The sequence below is a fragment of the Notamacropus eugenii genome, chromosome 4 (genome assembly GCF_028372415.1).
Source record: "Notamacropus eugenii isolate mMacEug1 chromosome 4, mMacEug1.pri_v2, whole genome shotgun sequence".
Taxonomy (NCBI): Eukaryota; Metazoa; Chordata; class Mammalia; order Diprotodontia; family Macropodidae; genus Notamacropus; species Notamacropus eugenii.
Window position 1 is genome coordinate 431,711,372 of NC_092875.1, and position 16,307 is coordinate 431,727,678.

Consider the following 16,307-nt stretch of genomic DNA (forward strand, 5'->3'; position numbering starts at 1 on the left):
AAATAAAAAGGCACTGAAATTGAATACAGCTTGAAATGGAGCAAATACATCAAAATCTCTCTAGTCCAAGAAGTATCACTGCATCCTAAGCTGACACTTCTAAGATGATCCCAGGCAGAAGGAAATTCCAAAATCCTTAATCAGGCCGACAGGGATCAAGAATGGAAATGCCAGAAGACTTTATGGGACAACCATGGTAACTGTTGCTAAGGAAGCTTCAACAATCATTCTTCAACAACATATTCTTTGGAGTAAATTCCTTAACCTGCAACACCTTCTGGAAGATTGTCTCTTCAAGACCTATGCCTTTTGTAGAAAGCTGGAGAAACTTGGAATCAAGTGTCTTCTCTGGTTTGGGAACAAAGAGGGGCTGTAAAGACCAGGGACTGCTGAGCAAAGTTTGCTGCTAAGGACAATCTGTGAATAGGAAACAGCATTTCTTTACAGATAATGTCATGTAGACAGTGGACTTGGATGCACAGAGTTTTGACTAAAGAATCTATTTTTCGTGCAACAAAGTTCTCGTCACTGTTTTTTGAGATTATATCCTGAAGATACAATAAAAGGATAAAGAAAAACAGGATAGGAGACTATTATGGAGAACAATTGAAACATACAGAGAACCTGGTCTGATAAAAGTATCATTCAACCTTAACATAAGTAGGTTATTCTAGAAAGAGCTAAACAGAATTTTTCTCTTAGTCAATTACTGACTTCTAGAGATGTGTTACGGTATATATCAATATCCTTTGGAATTTCTATTCTTAATTTGCCTTTTAGAGACTTACAAATTATCTAACCAGAATAAAATGGTTTTTCTTCTCCTAATACTTGGCTTATTTTTGCATCTGGTGGTTATCTATCCTTAATCATAGTTAAACAATAACAAAAGAAATCCAGGTTCTTGGAAAAGATTGATTATACAGCACCGTAGTTGTGTCATAGCTCTCAAAAAATAACCAATGCACAATTCAGCCTTTGGGTTGAGTCTTTAAAATAAAATTAATTTTGGAATAAGGCAGTTACACAAAAGGGATTTTCAACAACTAAGTGAGATATTAGGCAGATCTACTATTGAAAAAAACATAAATCAAGTTTCTCACCAATTGATTAAAAAAGTCACCAATTGTGTACTTGTGAATTACTCGGAATGTTGGTTTTTTTATTTTTATCTTTTTAGACAAAGGCCAATGTGGAAAAGGGAGTCAATGACTTTCTGCTGCAGAAATCTCTGGGAAATGTAGTGGTATGAACAGCTATAGACTGCTCATGTGCTTTGTCAAGCATTGCAGAGTCCAGCAAGATGACATTTTCTGAGTATCATGATGCTGTCAGATAAGGGGCTCTTATCTCTGTCTTGCCCTTAATAAATATAAAACCCATGAGCCCATAAATTTTTGCCCCATCCTCTATTGGCAAGAGATTAACTGAAAGGGCAAGTCCTGGAGTTAGGGGGAAGGGCAGTGGGAAATAAGAGTTAAAAGTTGCTTCACTGGTATAGAAGGGGCCACAATCAGTTCTTTGAGTTTAGCAGAATTCTCTCAAGAACAACAGGAATTGCTCAGTTCCATGGGCAAAGAAGACTTACAAAGCTGAAGGTAATTAAATGACCTCAAGAAATATATACCCTCAAGCCTATTCTACTACTAGACTAACAACTTAAACGGATCAAATACTAGTCTTCTTTCTTTTACCTTTAATCTATCACACAATAGATACAACTCAGGCATTATATAGTTTTAAAGCATGCAACATGTTCTAGGTAACAAAACTTGGTTAGATAAAGTGTATATTAAATTAATCTTTGTGATTGTATAAAAAAATCATAAACAATTGGTGAGAAGAGGATTGCGGGCTCAGTTTTACATCTGGGTTTTTATACATCAGCAGCCGCCAAATTCACAATTGATAGACATGTGCAATGAGAAGGAATCATCACATTAAAACGCTTATGATATATTAAAAAAAAAAAAACAACCAGATATGAATTCCATGTAGTACATAAAGTGCCTTCAGAATTGGTGCAGTCAGGACGAAAGTGGTTATTTAGTGACATTAGCAAATGCATACAAATAGAAGACAAAACAGATCTGGTTTCCACAATTTCAAATCGAGAGCAGTGCCAGGTTTCATTCAAAATGCCTCCACTACAGAGAACAGTAAAGAAGAAAGATCATAAAAGCATCACTGTACAGCAGGAAGGAGGCAGGGGTAAGCCGGTCCTCTTACAAGAAATGCTGGTCTCACCCTGACTCAAAGTGGATTCTATTACTTGGAACAGCTACCAAGGAGCAATGCTGTATTCCTTTTAAGTCACTGCAAAATTTTTCATGCTATGTCATAATTCTTTCTTGTCTTGCAGCTATGATACTAAATTTGTACAAAAATGTAATCTCCAGTCAGTGCTTAGCCTCTCTGGGTGCGGAAAGATATCATTATGCTCGATGACTTGTTTGAAATTCTCTAAATGTCTTTGTCTGGGGAGCATTTGTGGACAAATACTAGGTCTCTATTTTGAATACAGTGGGGCAGGGGGAGATTCAATGCACTTAGAAAATAAAAATGTCACTGACATTAAATCTGGTAGGAAATTCAGATACGAAAAAAATGCTCATTTTTCCAAGTATATAATATCTTTAATTGTAATGAAATAAAATCTGAAAATAGGTCTAAATCATTTTTAAAAGTAAACATGAGTTGTAATACTATACCTGTAGAGTGATTAATTCCATTCATTGTCATTAGAAAGTATGTAAAATATTTATTAAGGGCTTTGCCTACAGAGACCCAACATAAATAGAACAAGTCCTCCTGAAATGTAATTAGTGTACACATCAACCAGTTGATAATTTGTGGTGGAAAATGCAGAAATACTATCCTCGGGCTAGAGTTCCAACTTCAGCCCTTAGGCAACTGCCTAAGAGTTTGCTCCAGAAACCAACTTTGTGCAACTGTTCTGCCATTGTGGCTTATGTGTCCATTAGGCAAATGCAAAGGGGCAAGAAGAACTTGCTTGACGAACAACCACCAAAAAATAGCAGCTGCCTAATCCACCCCTTCAAATCCTTGAGCATTTTCAACAGCCATGAGAAGTTTCTCTCTTAAATCTTCAAAAGTTTCATATGGAGGTAAGTCAAGGCGATTAAAGCTGAAAAGAAAACAACAAAAACAAAAACGTATGGGTAAAATGGTAGCCAATCATCCTAACCTGGAGGTCCCTGACTCGTGCCTCCCAACCACCTAGGAGAGCGCCGTGACCAGAGGGACATCTCCTGCCTTCGTCATATCAGACTGGAAGCTCCTTGAGGGAAAGCTGGCACGCAGTAAGTGCTAATTGATTAATTTCCCTTCCTACCATTTCAGATTTTCCTTTCCCTTATTGTTCTCTTTCTATTTCTAGTAACTGCTTCTTGAAATTGTCTCCCACGTCCACTGGGTTTTTTTTTTTTTTTTAATGAGGAGAGAGACTCATAATGGGGGTTTGCCCTGCCAGGACTGGTGTGGATGGGGCTGTTAAACTCTAAGGCAGTGCCCCCACTGTCAGCCCTTCCCACCACTGCTCCTGGCATTCCCTACCTAGCACCAGAGGTCCCATCCTACCCTACACCTCTCCAGAAAAATCAGTTGTGTGTAGACAGACGTACCACTGACTCACTTGTCTTCATATTTCTTACCTCTCCGGGGTCTAAGTTAAAAAAGAAAGAAGGGGAGGTTTGGGAGCATAGAAATGAGACTGAGAAGAAGGGGAAACTCCTTTTGGAAGTAACAGGAAGTAATCATAGAAAAGGAAAGTAGGTAAGTAACTTCTTAGGGACCATGGAAGGAAAGAGACTTATTAGAAAGCCAATCAGAATTTTAAAACCCAGAATTTTGCATTGGTGGAATTTGCCTTGGGATTCAAATTACATAACCTTATGATTCAATAGACCCTCTGAAGCCATTTGGTCTAAGCACAGGTTCTCAAAGAATGGTCTAGAGGCCATGAGACCCTTTCAGAGGGTCTGTAAGTTCAAAACTATCTTCATGACAATACTAATTTACATTTCTAATAAGGCAAATATTGATAGTTATAACCCACATAAAAAGGCTCCTGGGGGGGGGGTCATTCTCAATAATTTTTAAGAGTATAAAGGGATCTTTACAGATTTTTAGAAACTAAAAGGTTTGAGAACTTTTTGTCTGGCTATAACTAAAAAAATGATCCCATTTAATGGTGATAATAGTATTTCTTTAGTATTTTAAGTTTTTAAAGCACTTAAAATATTTGATAACACAAAACCCTTGGGAGGTAGATATCATTATTATCCCCATTTTATAGATTAGTAAATGGGCTGGGAGAGGTTGTCACTTGCCTAGGTTCACACAACTAGTAACTGTCTGAGGCAGGATTTGAACTCAGGCCTTCTTGGTTCCTACAATCTATCCATTGTACCACCCAACTGCCTTTGAAAATGGATTTAGCAAAAGATCATCTTGTCTTTCCTTAAAGACCTCATGAGATTAGGAATCCATTTCTTCTTAAGGCAGGCCATTCCAGTACTGAATGGAACTGTTATGAAGTATGTCCTATCACCAAACTTGATTTTTTTCTCTTTGTAACTTTGACCCATGTCCTATGGGGCTAAGCAGAGCAAGCCTGTGATAGTCCTTCAAACACTTGAACACAGTTATCATATTCTTCCTAGACATTCTCTTCTCCAGGTTAAATATGACCAATTGTCATCAGATATGAACTCAGAACCTCCATGATTCTACCTGTCCTCCTCTGGATGCTACAACTTTTCTTCCTAAAATATATTGCCAAGCATAGAATACAATATACTAGATACACTCAGATAAAGGCAGAGTAGAGTAAAATGATCACCTCCCCAGTTCCGGAGATCATGCCTTGGCTGAGATTGTATTAGCATTTTTGGCTTCCATATACTGTTGACCCACATCAAGCTTCAGTGCACTAAATCTCCTAGGTCATTTTCAGACCAACTACTATCTACACATGCTTCTCATGCTCTTATGAAGATAATTTTTTTGAACTGAACTGTAATATTATATTTACATTTTTTTCTTAAATGTCATTCTATTAGATTTGGCCCAAATGTCTAGCTCCCTTTAGAATCCTTGCTCTGTCATTCAGTATATCAGGAATTCCTTCCAGCTTTTTGTCATCTGCAAATTGGATAAATGTGGTACCTATGTCTTTGACCAGGTGATCAGGTCACTGATAAAATGATCAAATAATACTAGGTCAAAGCAGTAATCCCTGGGACATGAATCCCATAGATTTTCATTTCCTTTGTCAGGAAACTTTGTCAGTGAGGCTTATTCCTCCGCCAGTCCTCACTTCTGCCCTCCATGTTTCCCCCTAAACCCTCCTGAAATTCTAACCTGAAGACATGGGAGCCCTCACCAGTAGCTTGCAGTGGAAGGAATCCCTCAGTCTCATTCTAAAAATGAAAGAAGTCAGGGAAGGCAAAGTCCTTACCTTAGCTGAGGGAAGATGCGTCTCTGGCATTAGAAACATATTTTCCCATAAAATATTGTTACAAATGATGGTTACATATTATAATACTATTGGTATAGAATATAAAGAATGACTAGATTACCTTTAAGGTCGCTTCAAGTTTTAAATTCTTAATGCTGTGATACTATGGATAAATAAAGTAGCCCTTTGTGAGGTAGTGTGAGAGCACTGACACTCAGTGCGATTTTACCCAGAAACAAGCAATTGTGTTTCAAATGAACTTTTGGAACACAGCCAGCTCTGAATCAGTGACTATAAGTATTCAAATGAGTATTTTCCAAACTGGCTGAGGGGCTATGTGAGGCACAGCAAATATTTCTATTATTCTCTTATGTCTTAACCTTCTCTGTCATATGCTTACAAAAATTAATAGGGGAAGGAAGACAGAGCTATACAAACCAGGGGCAGCTAGGTAGCGCAGTGGAGAGAGCACTAGGCCTGGACTCATCTTCATGAGTTCAAATCTGGCCTCAGACTTTTACTAGCTATGTGATCCTGGGCAAGTCACTTAACCTGTTTGCCTCAGTTTCCTAATTTGTAAAATAAGCTGGAGAAGGAAATGGTGAATCACTGCAGTATCTCTGCCAAGAAAACCCAAATGGGGTCAAAAAGCATCAGACATGACTGAAAAACAACTGAATAAAAAGTATGAAAACAAGGCTTGAGAAACAGAGTAGAAGAACATTGACCAGCTAACAGTAGGGAGAGTTACAACTCTCCCCCTTTGGAATCTGCCTATATTGACTATCTGTCTACATAAGTCTATGGAGGCAAATGTAAATTACACACAAACAATATTCTCATATATCTGTGGCACCTTTCAACTATTGTTCCTTGGAACAGTCTTAGTGCAAAAAGGAAATATGAAAGGTTAGACACCCTAAGCAAATCCTAAAATTTTATAGCCTTTATAATTCAAACACAAGCAAAAAATGTGAAAAATAGTTAAAGGTGAGACCTATTTCTCAGTATTTAGAATACCAAAAGTTAGACAAACAGATGATGCTTTAATAGCCCTTTCTTCCTGAATATCATTTGTTTAAAACACGAGGGGATTTAGTAAAGCTTTTCTTACCCAGAAGTGATAGTTCTAGACAGTTTTATTGCATTGCAAATCATTCTGTCTGGAGGGAATTCTTCAATATAAACTTTCCCTAGGAAGCCACACTAGAATTTCCAAACTACTCTCTCTCTCTCTCTCTCTCTCTCTCTCTCTCTCTCTCTCTCTCACACACACACACACACACACACACACACACACACACACACACACACACACACACACACACACCCCTACCCCCCTACCCCACAGTTCTATTGATCTCTGTCTTGGCCTAGTATATACAATTGAAGTCATATGTCAAGCTGACAGATGTCCATTTCTTTAAGTCAGGTATCTCTATGAGCTGGGCCATGTGCTAAGTGCCAGAGATAAAAAGGTAGAAAGAGATTCCCTCAAGTAGCCCGCAATCTAATTTTCCATATTAATCATGTCATGTCACCAGAGAGGGATACGGGAGGCTGCTGCAGCTTTACCGGACCATCAGAACACGGGAAGATGGGGTTGGTTTCTAGAGTTCATGGAGATAGCCAAGTATTTCTATGAGGGAGTTAGGCATATAGCTTCATCAGTATCATGTGTCATGTCCTAAATGGCATTTTATTTAGTGCAATTATGAAAAACTACATCAAACCAGCTCTTTTGAAAAAGAGAAATTTATGTCATACAAGGTGCTTGGCAAGCTTCAGTCAGCAACAAATTATCTTTTATTACACTTTATCTTCAAAAGTCTAAAAGCATTTCAAAAAAATGTTAGATAAAATCATAGGAGATGGAACCATAATGAAAACACGAAAAAATATAGTGTTTTATAGAACATCTCTAAATGCCAACATGAACAACAGCAAATAAGCCCTTTACTACCATTGGCAGAGACAGAATTCTAGGCTGGATGAAACAGATATGGTACACTTCATATTCTTATATTCAGTGAATAATAAGTTAGGTTAATATGCCTTCATTAAAAGCTTGAAACAGCCATCTGGAAATTTTGCAGCAACATAGAACATTATCTATAATTGTTCCAATTAATTAAATTGAATAGTTTTTTCAATAATAATTCTTATTTCCAATGATACACACCATGAAGTATATGCAGTTCTAACCTATTTATCTTAACCATCAACTATGGAAGTTTTTAAAAGTATCCAACTGTATTCAGAATTTCTAACATGAAGTGAGTGATTTCATTTTTAAATTCCCATGAAATCAGTCTTCTGTTTTCAAAAAGGTAAATAATGCCCTCTTGAATATGAGATTCAACAAAGGCGCCTAAGACTTAGAATAAAAAAGTCCACTGAGGAATGAAATGAATCCATTTCCTCTCGTCACTCAAGCTGAATGAAGTGTGCTGACAGTAGAGAGCAGATCATATTTGTTTTCCTTTGAGGGCTCGCAATCTTGAGCATAATTAGAAAAACCATAAAGACAATCAGCTTGAAACAAGTGGTTTTTTTATCTAGGAATTATTGCTACAAAGTAGTGATTGAACCTTTTTTTTTTTTTTTTGCCATCTACCTTAAACACAAGAAGAGCTTGGAGCAAATATATCAACTCTGGGTCCAGGTTAAAGGCAACACTGGCCATCCCATCGCAGTGAAAAAACTAGCCAGATTCATTTGTAAATACCAAACAGTTCCCCAGTAACTTGCACTTGGTTTTAGTTTGTGTGATTAAAAAAAAAACCTATCAGTTTTACTTATTCCTGTATCTAGAGCTGGAAGGTACCTTACAGGTCATAGCCTGAGGCCCCAGTAAATTAAATGACTTGCCCAAGGTCATACAAGTAGAAAGTAGAAGAGTCAGAACTCGAATTCACCTCTGGTGACTCCCAAGCTCATTACTTTTTCTATTGCCTTAGGTAATTTATCACCAAGGGAATAAAATATGCTGGGTCAGTTGGGTTATTACTTGACTAGAGTGAAATGTGGTATATATACTCTAACTTTCCTGTTTCTATGGAAGCCAGGATGTAGGTCTCCTGGATTTCTGCTAAAGACTGAAACACAAAACAGTGCTCAAAGGTACTTACAGGAAAAATAAGAAGGTGAGATGTTCACGGTTTTTATATAAACTTAATGGTCACATCAATCTTAGTTGTCTTTTGACAACTGAGGTTATTATTGCAATAAAGCTGGGAATGATTCTGATGACCCTTGAGGGCTACTAGAGTCTAAAATAAATGTTAAAAAATGTAATTTTAAAATAAGTTACCAAGAGGCAATACTGCTCCATATGACCCGGGTCAGGATGCTTTTAGGATTTGGAAGACAAGGCATTACCTGGAGACAACGTTCTCCTTTCTTTGAAAGAGTGAGAGGAATTACATAAAAGCTAGACAACTCTGCTAAGGGAATTCCTTTTTATTTTTTAGCAAATACAATTTCACAAGAACCTTTCTTCTACTCTTTGGTTTTGGAACCTATGTTCATGCTGTAAAACCACTCGGGCTTCGTTCTCTAGCTCAGCACAGGCCAACCAGGGTGGCTAGAGTTCTGGGTGATAGGAGCCGAGCAGGTCTCTAGGCGTGGTACAGCTTGGCTCACTCAAAGTGTTTCAGAGAGATCATTCTACACACTTTCTAAGGAGTGAGAATAAAACTGACACCAGGGAGGGGAGAAATAATTGAGAAACTTTATAAAATTCAACCACAATCTTCCTTAGTAACACATTTGCATTTCTATGGTGCTTTATATTTCTGTAAGTACTTATAATATACAAGACTTTTCTTTCTCACTCATCTGCTCAGTGGGACCAATACTATCCTCACTCACATGAGTGCAACCAGGATCATGTCATGCCTACCTGGAATTACTCCCATGGTGAATCTTTTTAAGACTTAAATTCTTTTACACTAGTTACATATACTAGAAGTCTGCTACTACCTTACCATGGTCTGGACTTCCTTCTGTGAAACAGTCCCGAACTAGCTAGAAAAAACTCACCATTTCATAAAGGATAATGAGGATACAATCCAAGATTTTTAAACCCTGCCTTCTAGGGTTACCCATGCTCAAGTATTCAGAGCAAGATCAGAGAATCCCTGTTTCCCCCACAACCCCCAAAGTCAACAACCACTTTATTGCCTTTGTGAACTCTTGATCAGCTTTCTTCCATTAACCCCACTCCCTCCCCAGGAGCACCAAGAAATACCTCATGGGGAGCAGCCTGCTGGCCCTCCTAGAATCCCAATTCTATCCACCCTGCCCCTGGTCAGAGTATCTTTGGAAAAGATTGAATTTGAGAGGAGGTTTCTATGAGGCTTAGAGGGATGGTGGGGTTGGGAAAAAGGTAAGGAGGGGACTATGTCTTCCTCTCCTGCCTGCTTGTCCAGCTCCTGTCATCCCAGGTGAGAACCAAAGAATAACTATTGTAGCCTTAGAGAGAGGGTTTGATTCCTTTTTTTCAAAAAATTATCTTTTGTTTATCTTTTCTTTCCAATTAACTTTTTCCAATTAAAAAATTCTTATTTTTATTATATTTTGTTTTGATATGACCTTCATTTCTGTATACAGCCCTTCCCCTTACCTATCAAGCTATCCCTTGTAACAAAGAGCTCAACCATATATGATAGTATAGGCAACATCCATAGTTCCCTACCAACACATAAGTGGTACAGATATTTCCTGCAGTTTCTGAATCTTCTGCCAGGATACACAGGGCTAGCTCATGGGCTATCTTTCAAAATTCTTATCAACTTGCAACAGTCCTAAAGGTACTTCCAGGTCTTTCCAAATACTCCTTTGGATATACCAACACCTGCTTCCTCTTGCAGTCACATAGATTGTGGATTTGAAGCAATCTGAGGCAGAGGGGAGAAAATGGAGACATCATATTACAGAGATTTTACTCTGTCTCGACATAATGTGTATGGAAGTAGCTGATGGTGGTCCCAGAGGGAGGTCCTTAGGAAAACCAGGAAGTACCTTTAGGACTTTTGCATGCTGAAACATGGTTTGAGAGATAGTCAATGAGTTATCTCTGTGGGATTTTGCTAATAGATGCAGGAACTGTAGGGAGTTCACACTATGAATATATTGGTATGGGATTAGGGAGTAGGCAGGACAGGTGTTTTCTGGAGAAGGAAATGGCAAACCACTTGCCAAGAAACAAACTTGCCAAGAAAACCCCATACAGACTCATGAAGAGTTGGACGTGACTAAATGATTGAACAAGGGCAGGTATTCAGAAGAGTAGCTATCGTGGTTTTACACTTGGATTATTTGGAGAATTAAAGCCAGTTCAGGAGAGCAGGAATGTGGAGTTGAAGAGCCCACACAGTATCTTTTTGTCCAATAAAGGAAGTCAGAATAGTGACTGTGTAGGGAGGTAAGGCTGTGACCCAGTTACTAATAATGTTCCACCTCACACTAAACTCACATAACTTATGTTAATACAGAGTGAGCTATGATGAACAGCTGTAAGATCAGATTCTGTTTGGTATAGTGTATTTGAATTATGGGTTTCTGAGCTCCCTCCTGGGTTCTGTTTCTGCCAAAGATGGCCTGGAGGCATGGGGTGGTACAGGGTGACTTGGACACTGGCCATCATGATAATCCTTCTCTACTATTCTGTCTTCTTTAGGTCCTTTGCCAAATTCCACAAAACTTGCTAACCTTTAGCTATGGAGCACCTAGGCTATCAGTATTTCTAGAACTGAACATTGAACTAACTTCTGTCAGTATCAGTGGCTATCCATCCTTGCTAGAAGGTCTATTGCCAGATGGACCATGTGCATTAACTGACGCAAAAAAATTATATTTTTGTTGTTCTGAATTGTTTTGAAAAAAAAAATTTCATCCTATCTCTACTTTCTTTGCCTTATAGGTTGTGTGTGTGTGTGTGTGTTCTGTGTGTACACGTGTGTGTACTGCTTCAATTGCTACAGCTTGATCTTTTGAACTATTCTTAAATTTTGGTCCTTCTAATATGAGTCATGAAGCAGCTAGATGTTGCAGTGGATAGAGTGCCATATCTGAAGTAAGAAGACCTGAGGTGAAATCCAGCCTCAGACTAGCCATATGACCCTGGGCAAGTCACTTAACTCTGTTTGCTTTAATCCATTGGAGAAGGAAATGGCAAATCACTCTAACATCTGTGCCAGGAAAACTCCATATGGGGCTGTGAAAACTTGTACAAGGCTGAAAAATGACTGAACAACAAAACGAGCACGCGCACGCACACACACGCACACACACGTGTGCGCACACGCGCAGCTTCCTTTAAAAACTATTTACTGTCTTTTGGGTCCTTTTCCTTGTTTACAGACGCATCTAGTTCATGACCATCTCTTAATGGGACCAACATAAGGGGACCTGTTGGATGTTTCTGATTTTTTTCTTTTCACCTCTGAATTTTTCTTAGAAAACTTTCAGATAACCAAATCTTTATAAGAAAGAATCTTTCTAACCCAATTCTGTTGCACTACATATGGATCATACTTAGACATTAATGTCTCTTGGTTGTTATTTCCAAAAAATAGGACTCAGTCCTTAGCTCCAGAACATCTTTAATAATTAGTTAGATAAAGACAGAGATGATATGTTTATCAAATGTGCCAAGGGATGAATGCTGGATGGAAGAGTCACTATGACATAGGATAGAATCAAAATTCAAAGTGATCTCAACAGGGTGAGTCTAATTCAATAAAGCTGTCCTCTAAAATTTTTGGGGAATGAGAACATTTCATGATTAATAGAATATAGAGGACAGCAGAAACTCTTTGAAAATCAAAGATTTTATTTTAACCATTTCTTCTCTATTTTCCTTCTCTTTTGCTTGTTTGTATTCCGTGCAATATCAGAAGACCTCGATATAATAAAACCAGTTTCAAAAGCCTCTTCGACAGAGGCTATAATGATTATTACTGTAGCTTTAAGATCTGAATGAAATATTAAAGATTTGACAGTTGGGGCTAGAAGTTTTTAGGAAAATTGAGGAGAATAAATGGAGATCATTTGTGAGAAGCTATACAATGAAAGAGGGAAAGAGAATGAGGGGAAAAAAATTTCTCAGAAGAACTGTCTTAGTTATCTCATGAGGAACCATTATAATTTTATGAGTCGTTCTGGAGAGATACTATTAACAGTGATGGCATAGTAATAACTAACATTTGTATAGCACTAACTATGTGCCATGCACTGAGGTAACAGCTTTAACAAACATCCTCAAAATAACTCTAGGAGGTATGTGCTATTGTTATCCCCATTTTACAGCTGAGGAAACTGAGGCAAACAGGTTAAGTGACTTGCCCAAGGTCAGATATTCATCTAGTAGTTTCTGAAGCCACATTTGACCTCAGGTCTTCCTCACTGTAGGACCTGTGCTCTATTAACTGTACCACCTAGTTGCCTTGAGGGAAGCTATTTTCCTGCCATGGCATCTTCTTTTAATGGAACTGTTTTAACCTATATTTGATGAAGAGAAGTCTCAAAAGAGACTTTCATATCTTGAGTGAATTGAAACGTGGAACTAATTAAAAATAAGGTGAAAGTCCTCTACAGTTACAGTAATGGGTAGAGGTGATTCTGGCTGTGATCTTTCTAAAAGGTAAAATATGAAAAATAGTCATTTATGTCTGTGTTTTTGACTACAGTGTTAATAAATCACAGTTAGGAGATTAGGAGTTTTGTAAGGATATAAGCAGTTTTTCTTGGGTTAAGAGATTTCTCCAGTTAATTAAATCATATCTAATAAACTGTGATGAGGGTTGGGTCTGAGATAATCAATGAGAAAGAGGTTGATATATTATTAATTGGTGAGAAACAAACATATCCTTATATTAACCTAGGATCTGGGATAATGAGAATGAATAATGAATGAAGTAAGCAACAAGTAGAGAGGTCACACCACAACCTTGTTACACAAAGAAAGACCCAGAGCACATTGGGTGACATCCTCATAGAATATTTTTGGAAGAAGATGGACAAGATTTGCAGAACATTTGCAAAGGATGGAGAGGCACAGATGGATTTTGACCGTACCGCTGGAGGAAGTATTCAAATAAATTAAATGAAAGATCTATTTCAATATTAGCGTTTCCTGTCACTTCCATGTCTTTAAAATTTGTGAGAAAAGACCAGTCATTGAACAGTCAGTAAGAGCCCTTTTTTCCCTTTTTGTCTATGAGTCAAATAATCTGAACAAATTGGTCAGGCATAACCATAAGATCCTCCCCTTTTCTCAGTTATCTTGGTTGCTAGGCATTCAGGATCTTCTTTGCTACCATAGAGTTTTTTCCTTCTTTGGGATCTTCTCAGTTCAGGGATATTTCAGATGCCTTAAGGGACTGACGTCAAACTCAAATAGAAATGAATTCCTGCTGCCCCATGACTTAGATGACTACAAATCATGGTGAATGAGTGTAGTCTATATGCAAGGATGATGTCTATAAGAGTCATTCACCCATCATCTGCACTGTATGGTATTTTTATTGATTTCATTAAACATTTCCCAATTATATTTTAAACTGGGTCAGACACTGGGCCCCAGGGGAATCTGACACCTCTGCCTTAGGATACTAGAGGACTGCTATTTTAACATGGATTGTTTATGCCCACAAGTCTTATTGTCAATTCTAATACTGTTTTAAATTATATCACCCTTTCTGGACATATTTCATTTCCTAGGCTAAAAATTACTTGACGGCAGGAAATATCTATGTTGTTTTCTTTCATGACAAATAGGTAAGTGCTTAGAATGCTCTGAGATGATGAAAATGATGGTAAGGAGTATTTCTGACAAATTTTTAGTCAATATTTCTACCAACTTGTTTCTATTTGTTATTAACATAAGTGAAAATTATCTATCTTATTTTGTGCTTAAAGTATGTTGACTGTATGTGTATTCATCTATGACATAACTCATTTTTTTTTGTCCCTTTCCCCACTTACCATGTATGAGCTCTGGGCAATTTCTCAGGGCTTCCCCATTGCTCTATTGTAAACAGCTGAGGACCATTTGAACCTAGATTAAAGAAGAAAAAACAATTTAACATGTATTAGTGATAGTAGAACTAACCTGAAAAGCAAAAAATGCAAGAGAAAGAAAGAACAGGAGAGAAAATCAGTCTACTTAGGGTCATGGTAAAAAAGCCAAAAGAAGAGCATGGCCTCCAGACCTACTCCTTAGATTGCCTCTTTGATTACAATATGCTATTCAATGCCTAGTAAAATGAAATCCTTATATAAATTCACAACGTAAAATTTAGATTTTTTTCAGTGTGGAGTATTCCCAGAGTCTCATATGCCGGCACAAATGGTCCTGATACCTCTAAGCTGGAAGTGAGAAATTTAAATTAAACATTCCTTCTAAGAAAAAAGATGCAATAAACCCCTCAATATGTGGAATAGATAGCTTTGATTATTTATGATTTTAATACATTGTAAACACTGAAGAACTCAATCTCCGGGAGATGTTATGATCCCTTATTCCCTCCAGTACGTGGCCACATGAGAGCTTCCTAAGTCTGATTATTCTGTTTCTTTTTATTAATAACAAAACCAAGGCACTTTGCATGAAGGCATGAATTATTAGGTTAAAATGTATACACACGTCTGTATAATGAAATGCATTTACATAAGACCCACACAAAATAAATTTCTGAGAACATAGAAAATACTGAGCTTGGTTAAGAAGCCTAGAGGAGGCGTCATTTACCCTTAGGCAACTCCACCTTGGAAAACATATTGGCATGAGTATTCAGGAAGAATTTTCCCTCACTACATTCTCTTGCTTACCATAAAGTTCAGCAAATCCATTCATAGGCACTCGGGATGTCCCCGTAACGAACTGCAGTAACCGGATACGCTTCTCAGCATCCATCAATAATACGGCCTATGAACAGAGACCTGGGGTCATTATGTCTCCTCTGCAGTACTGCAGCACTTGCTACTATAACTTAGACATTCAAAAAATCATTTTATTTATAATGTAATATAAGACCTAGGCAGTCAAGTCTGAAAATTGAATCATATTTTTGAACGTCGCCACAATACTAGCCCTTCTAATCTTAGAAAGAGCTCAAATATTCACAATGTCTCTTGTCTGCCAATATGTCAAAATGCATTATATAAAAAGCTAACATTGATGGCATCATCACCCTTAGGATTCTGTCTATACAGCATGGTAATTTCCCCCGCGCCTCACTCAAGGTCAGTTATAAACACAAGATATTACGTAAACTTTCCCAGCAACAGAAATTCAAGGCACAAACCCAGATTTCTTATTTGAGAAGTCCTCTAATCAAAGGATCCTTAAACTCTTTTGTGCGTGTCCTGCACCCTTTTGGCTCACCATTGAAGCCTATGGACCCCTTCTGAAAAGAATGTTTTTAAATACATAAAATATATAGAATTATAAAAGAAACTAATTCTATTGAAATAGTTATCAAAATTTTTTTTAAAAAAGATAAGTTCAGGGACCTCAAGTTAAGAATGCCTGCTCTAATCAAGGGTTACAACAACAAAAGGAGTGACATTCTTTAAAATCTGAACATCCTCAAGCCAATCAATGTGCATTTTTAAGCACTGACCATGGGCTAGGCTTTGTGCTGTTAGCTGAGAATATAAAGACAAAAGCAAAACAGCCCCTGTCCTCAAGGAGCTTATGTTCTAATAGGGAGACTACACCTAAACAGATATGTATAATACACTGACAAAGTAGTTACAAGGTAACCTTGGGGATGAAGGAGTGTACCATCAGTGTGGGAACCAAGAAAGAGCCCTG

The 16,307-nt window shown here is 37.7% G+C and overlaps 1 protein-coding gene across 9 annotated transcripts in view; it reads right to left on the reverse strand.

Moving 5' to 3' along the window:
* Nucleotides 1-2,614: 2,614 nt before the first annotated feature.
* The window catches only part of NEDD4L (NEDD4 like E3 ubiquitin protein ligase), a 461,142-nt gene continuing 447,449 nt past the window's right edge, over nucleotides 2,615-16,307 (reverse strand). For all 9 annotated transcript variants that reach the window (XM_072605955.1, XM_072605952.1, XM_072605954.1 and 6 more), the window contains 3 exons: nucleotides 15,320-15,416; nucleotides 14,474-14,546; nucleotides 2,615-3,148 (listed from right to left, as the gene is read on the reverse strand). In XM_072605955.1, the coding sequence (XP_072462056.1) occupies nucleotides 3,046-3,148; nucleotides 14,474-14,546; nucleotides 15,320-15,416 (273 nt within the window). In that variant the 3' untranslated portion in view covers nucleotides 2,615-3,045. The remainder of the gene's footprint in view (nucleotides 3,149-14,473; nucleotides 14,547-15,319; nucleotides 15,417-16,307) is intronic.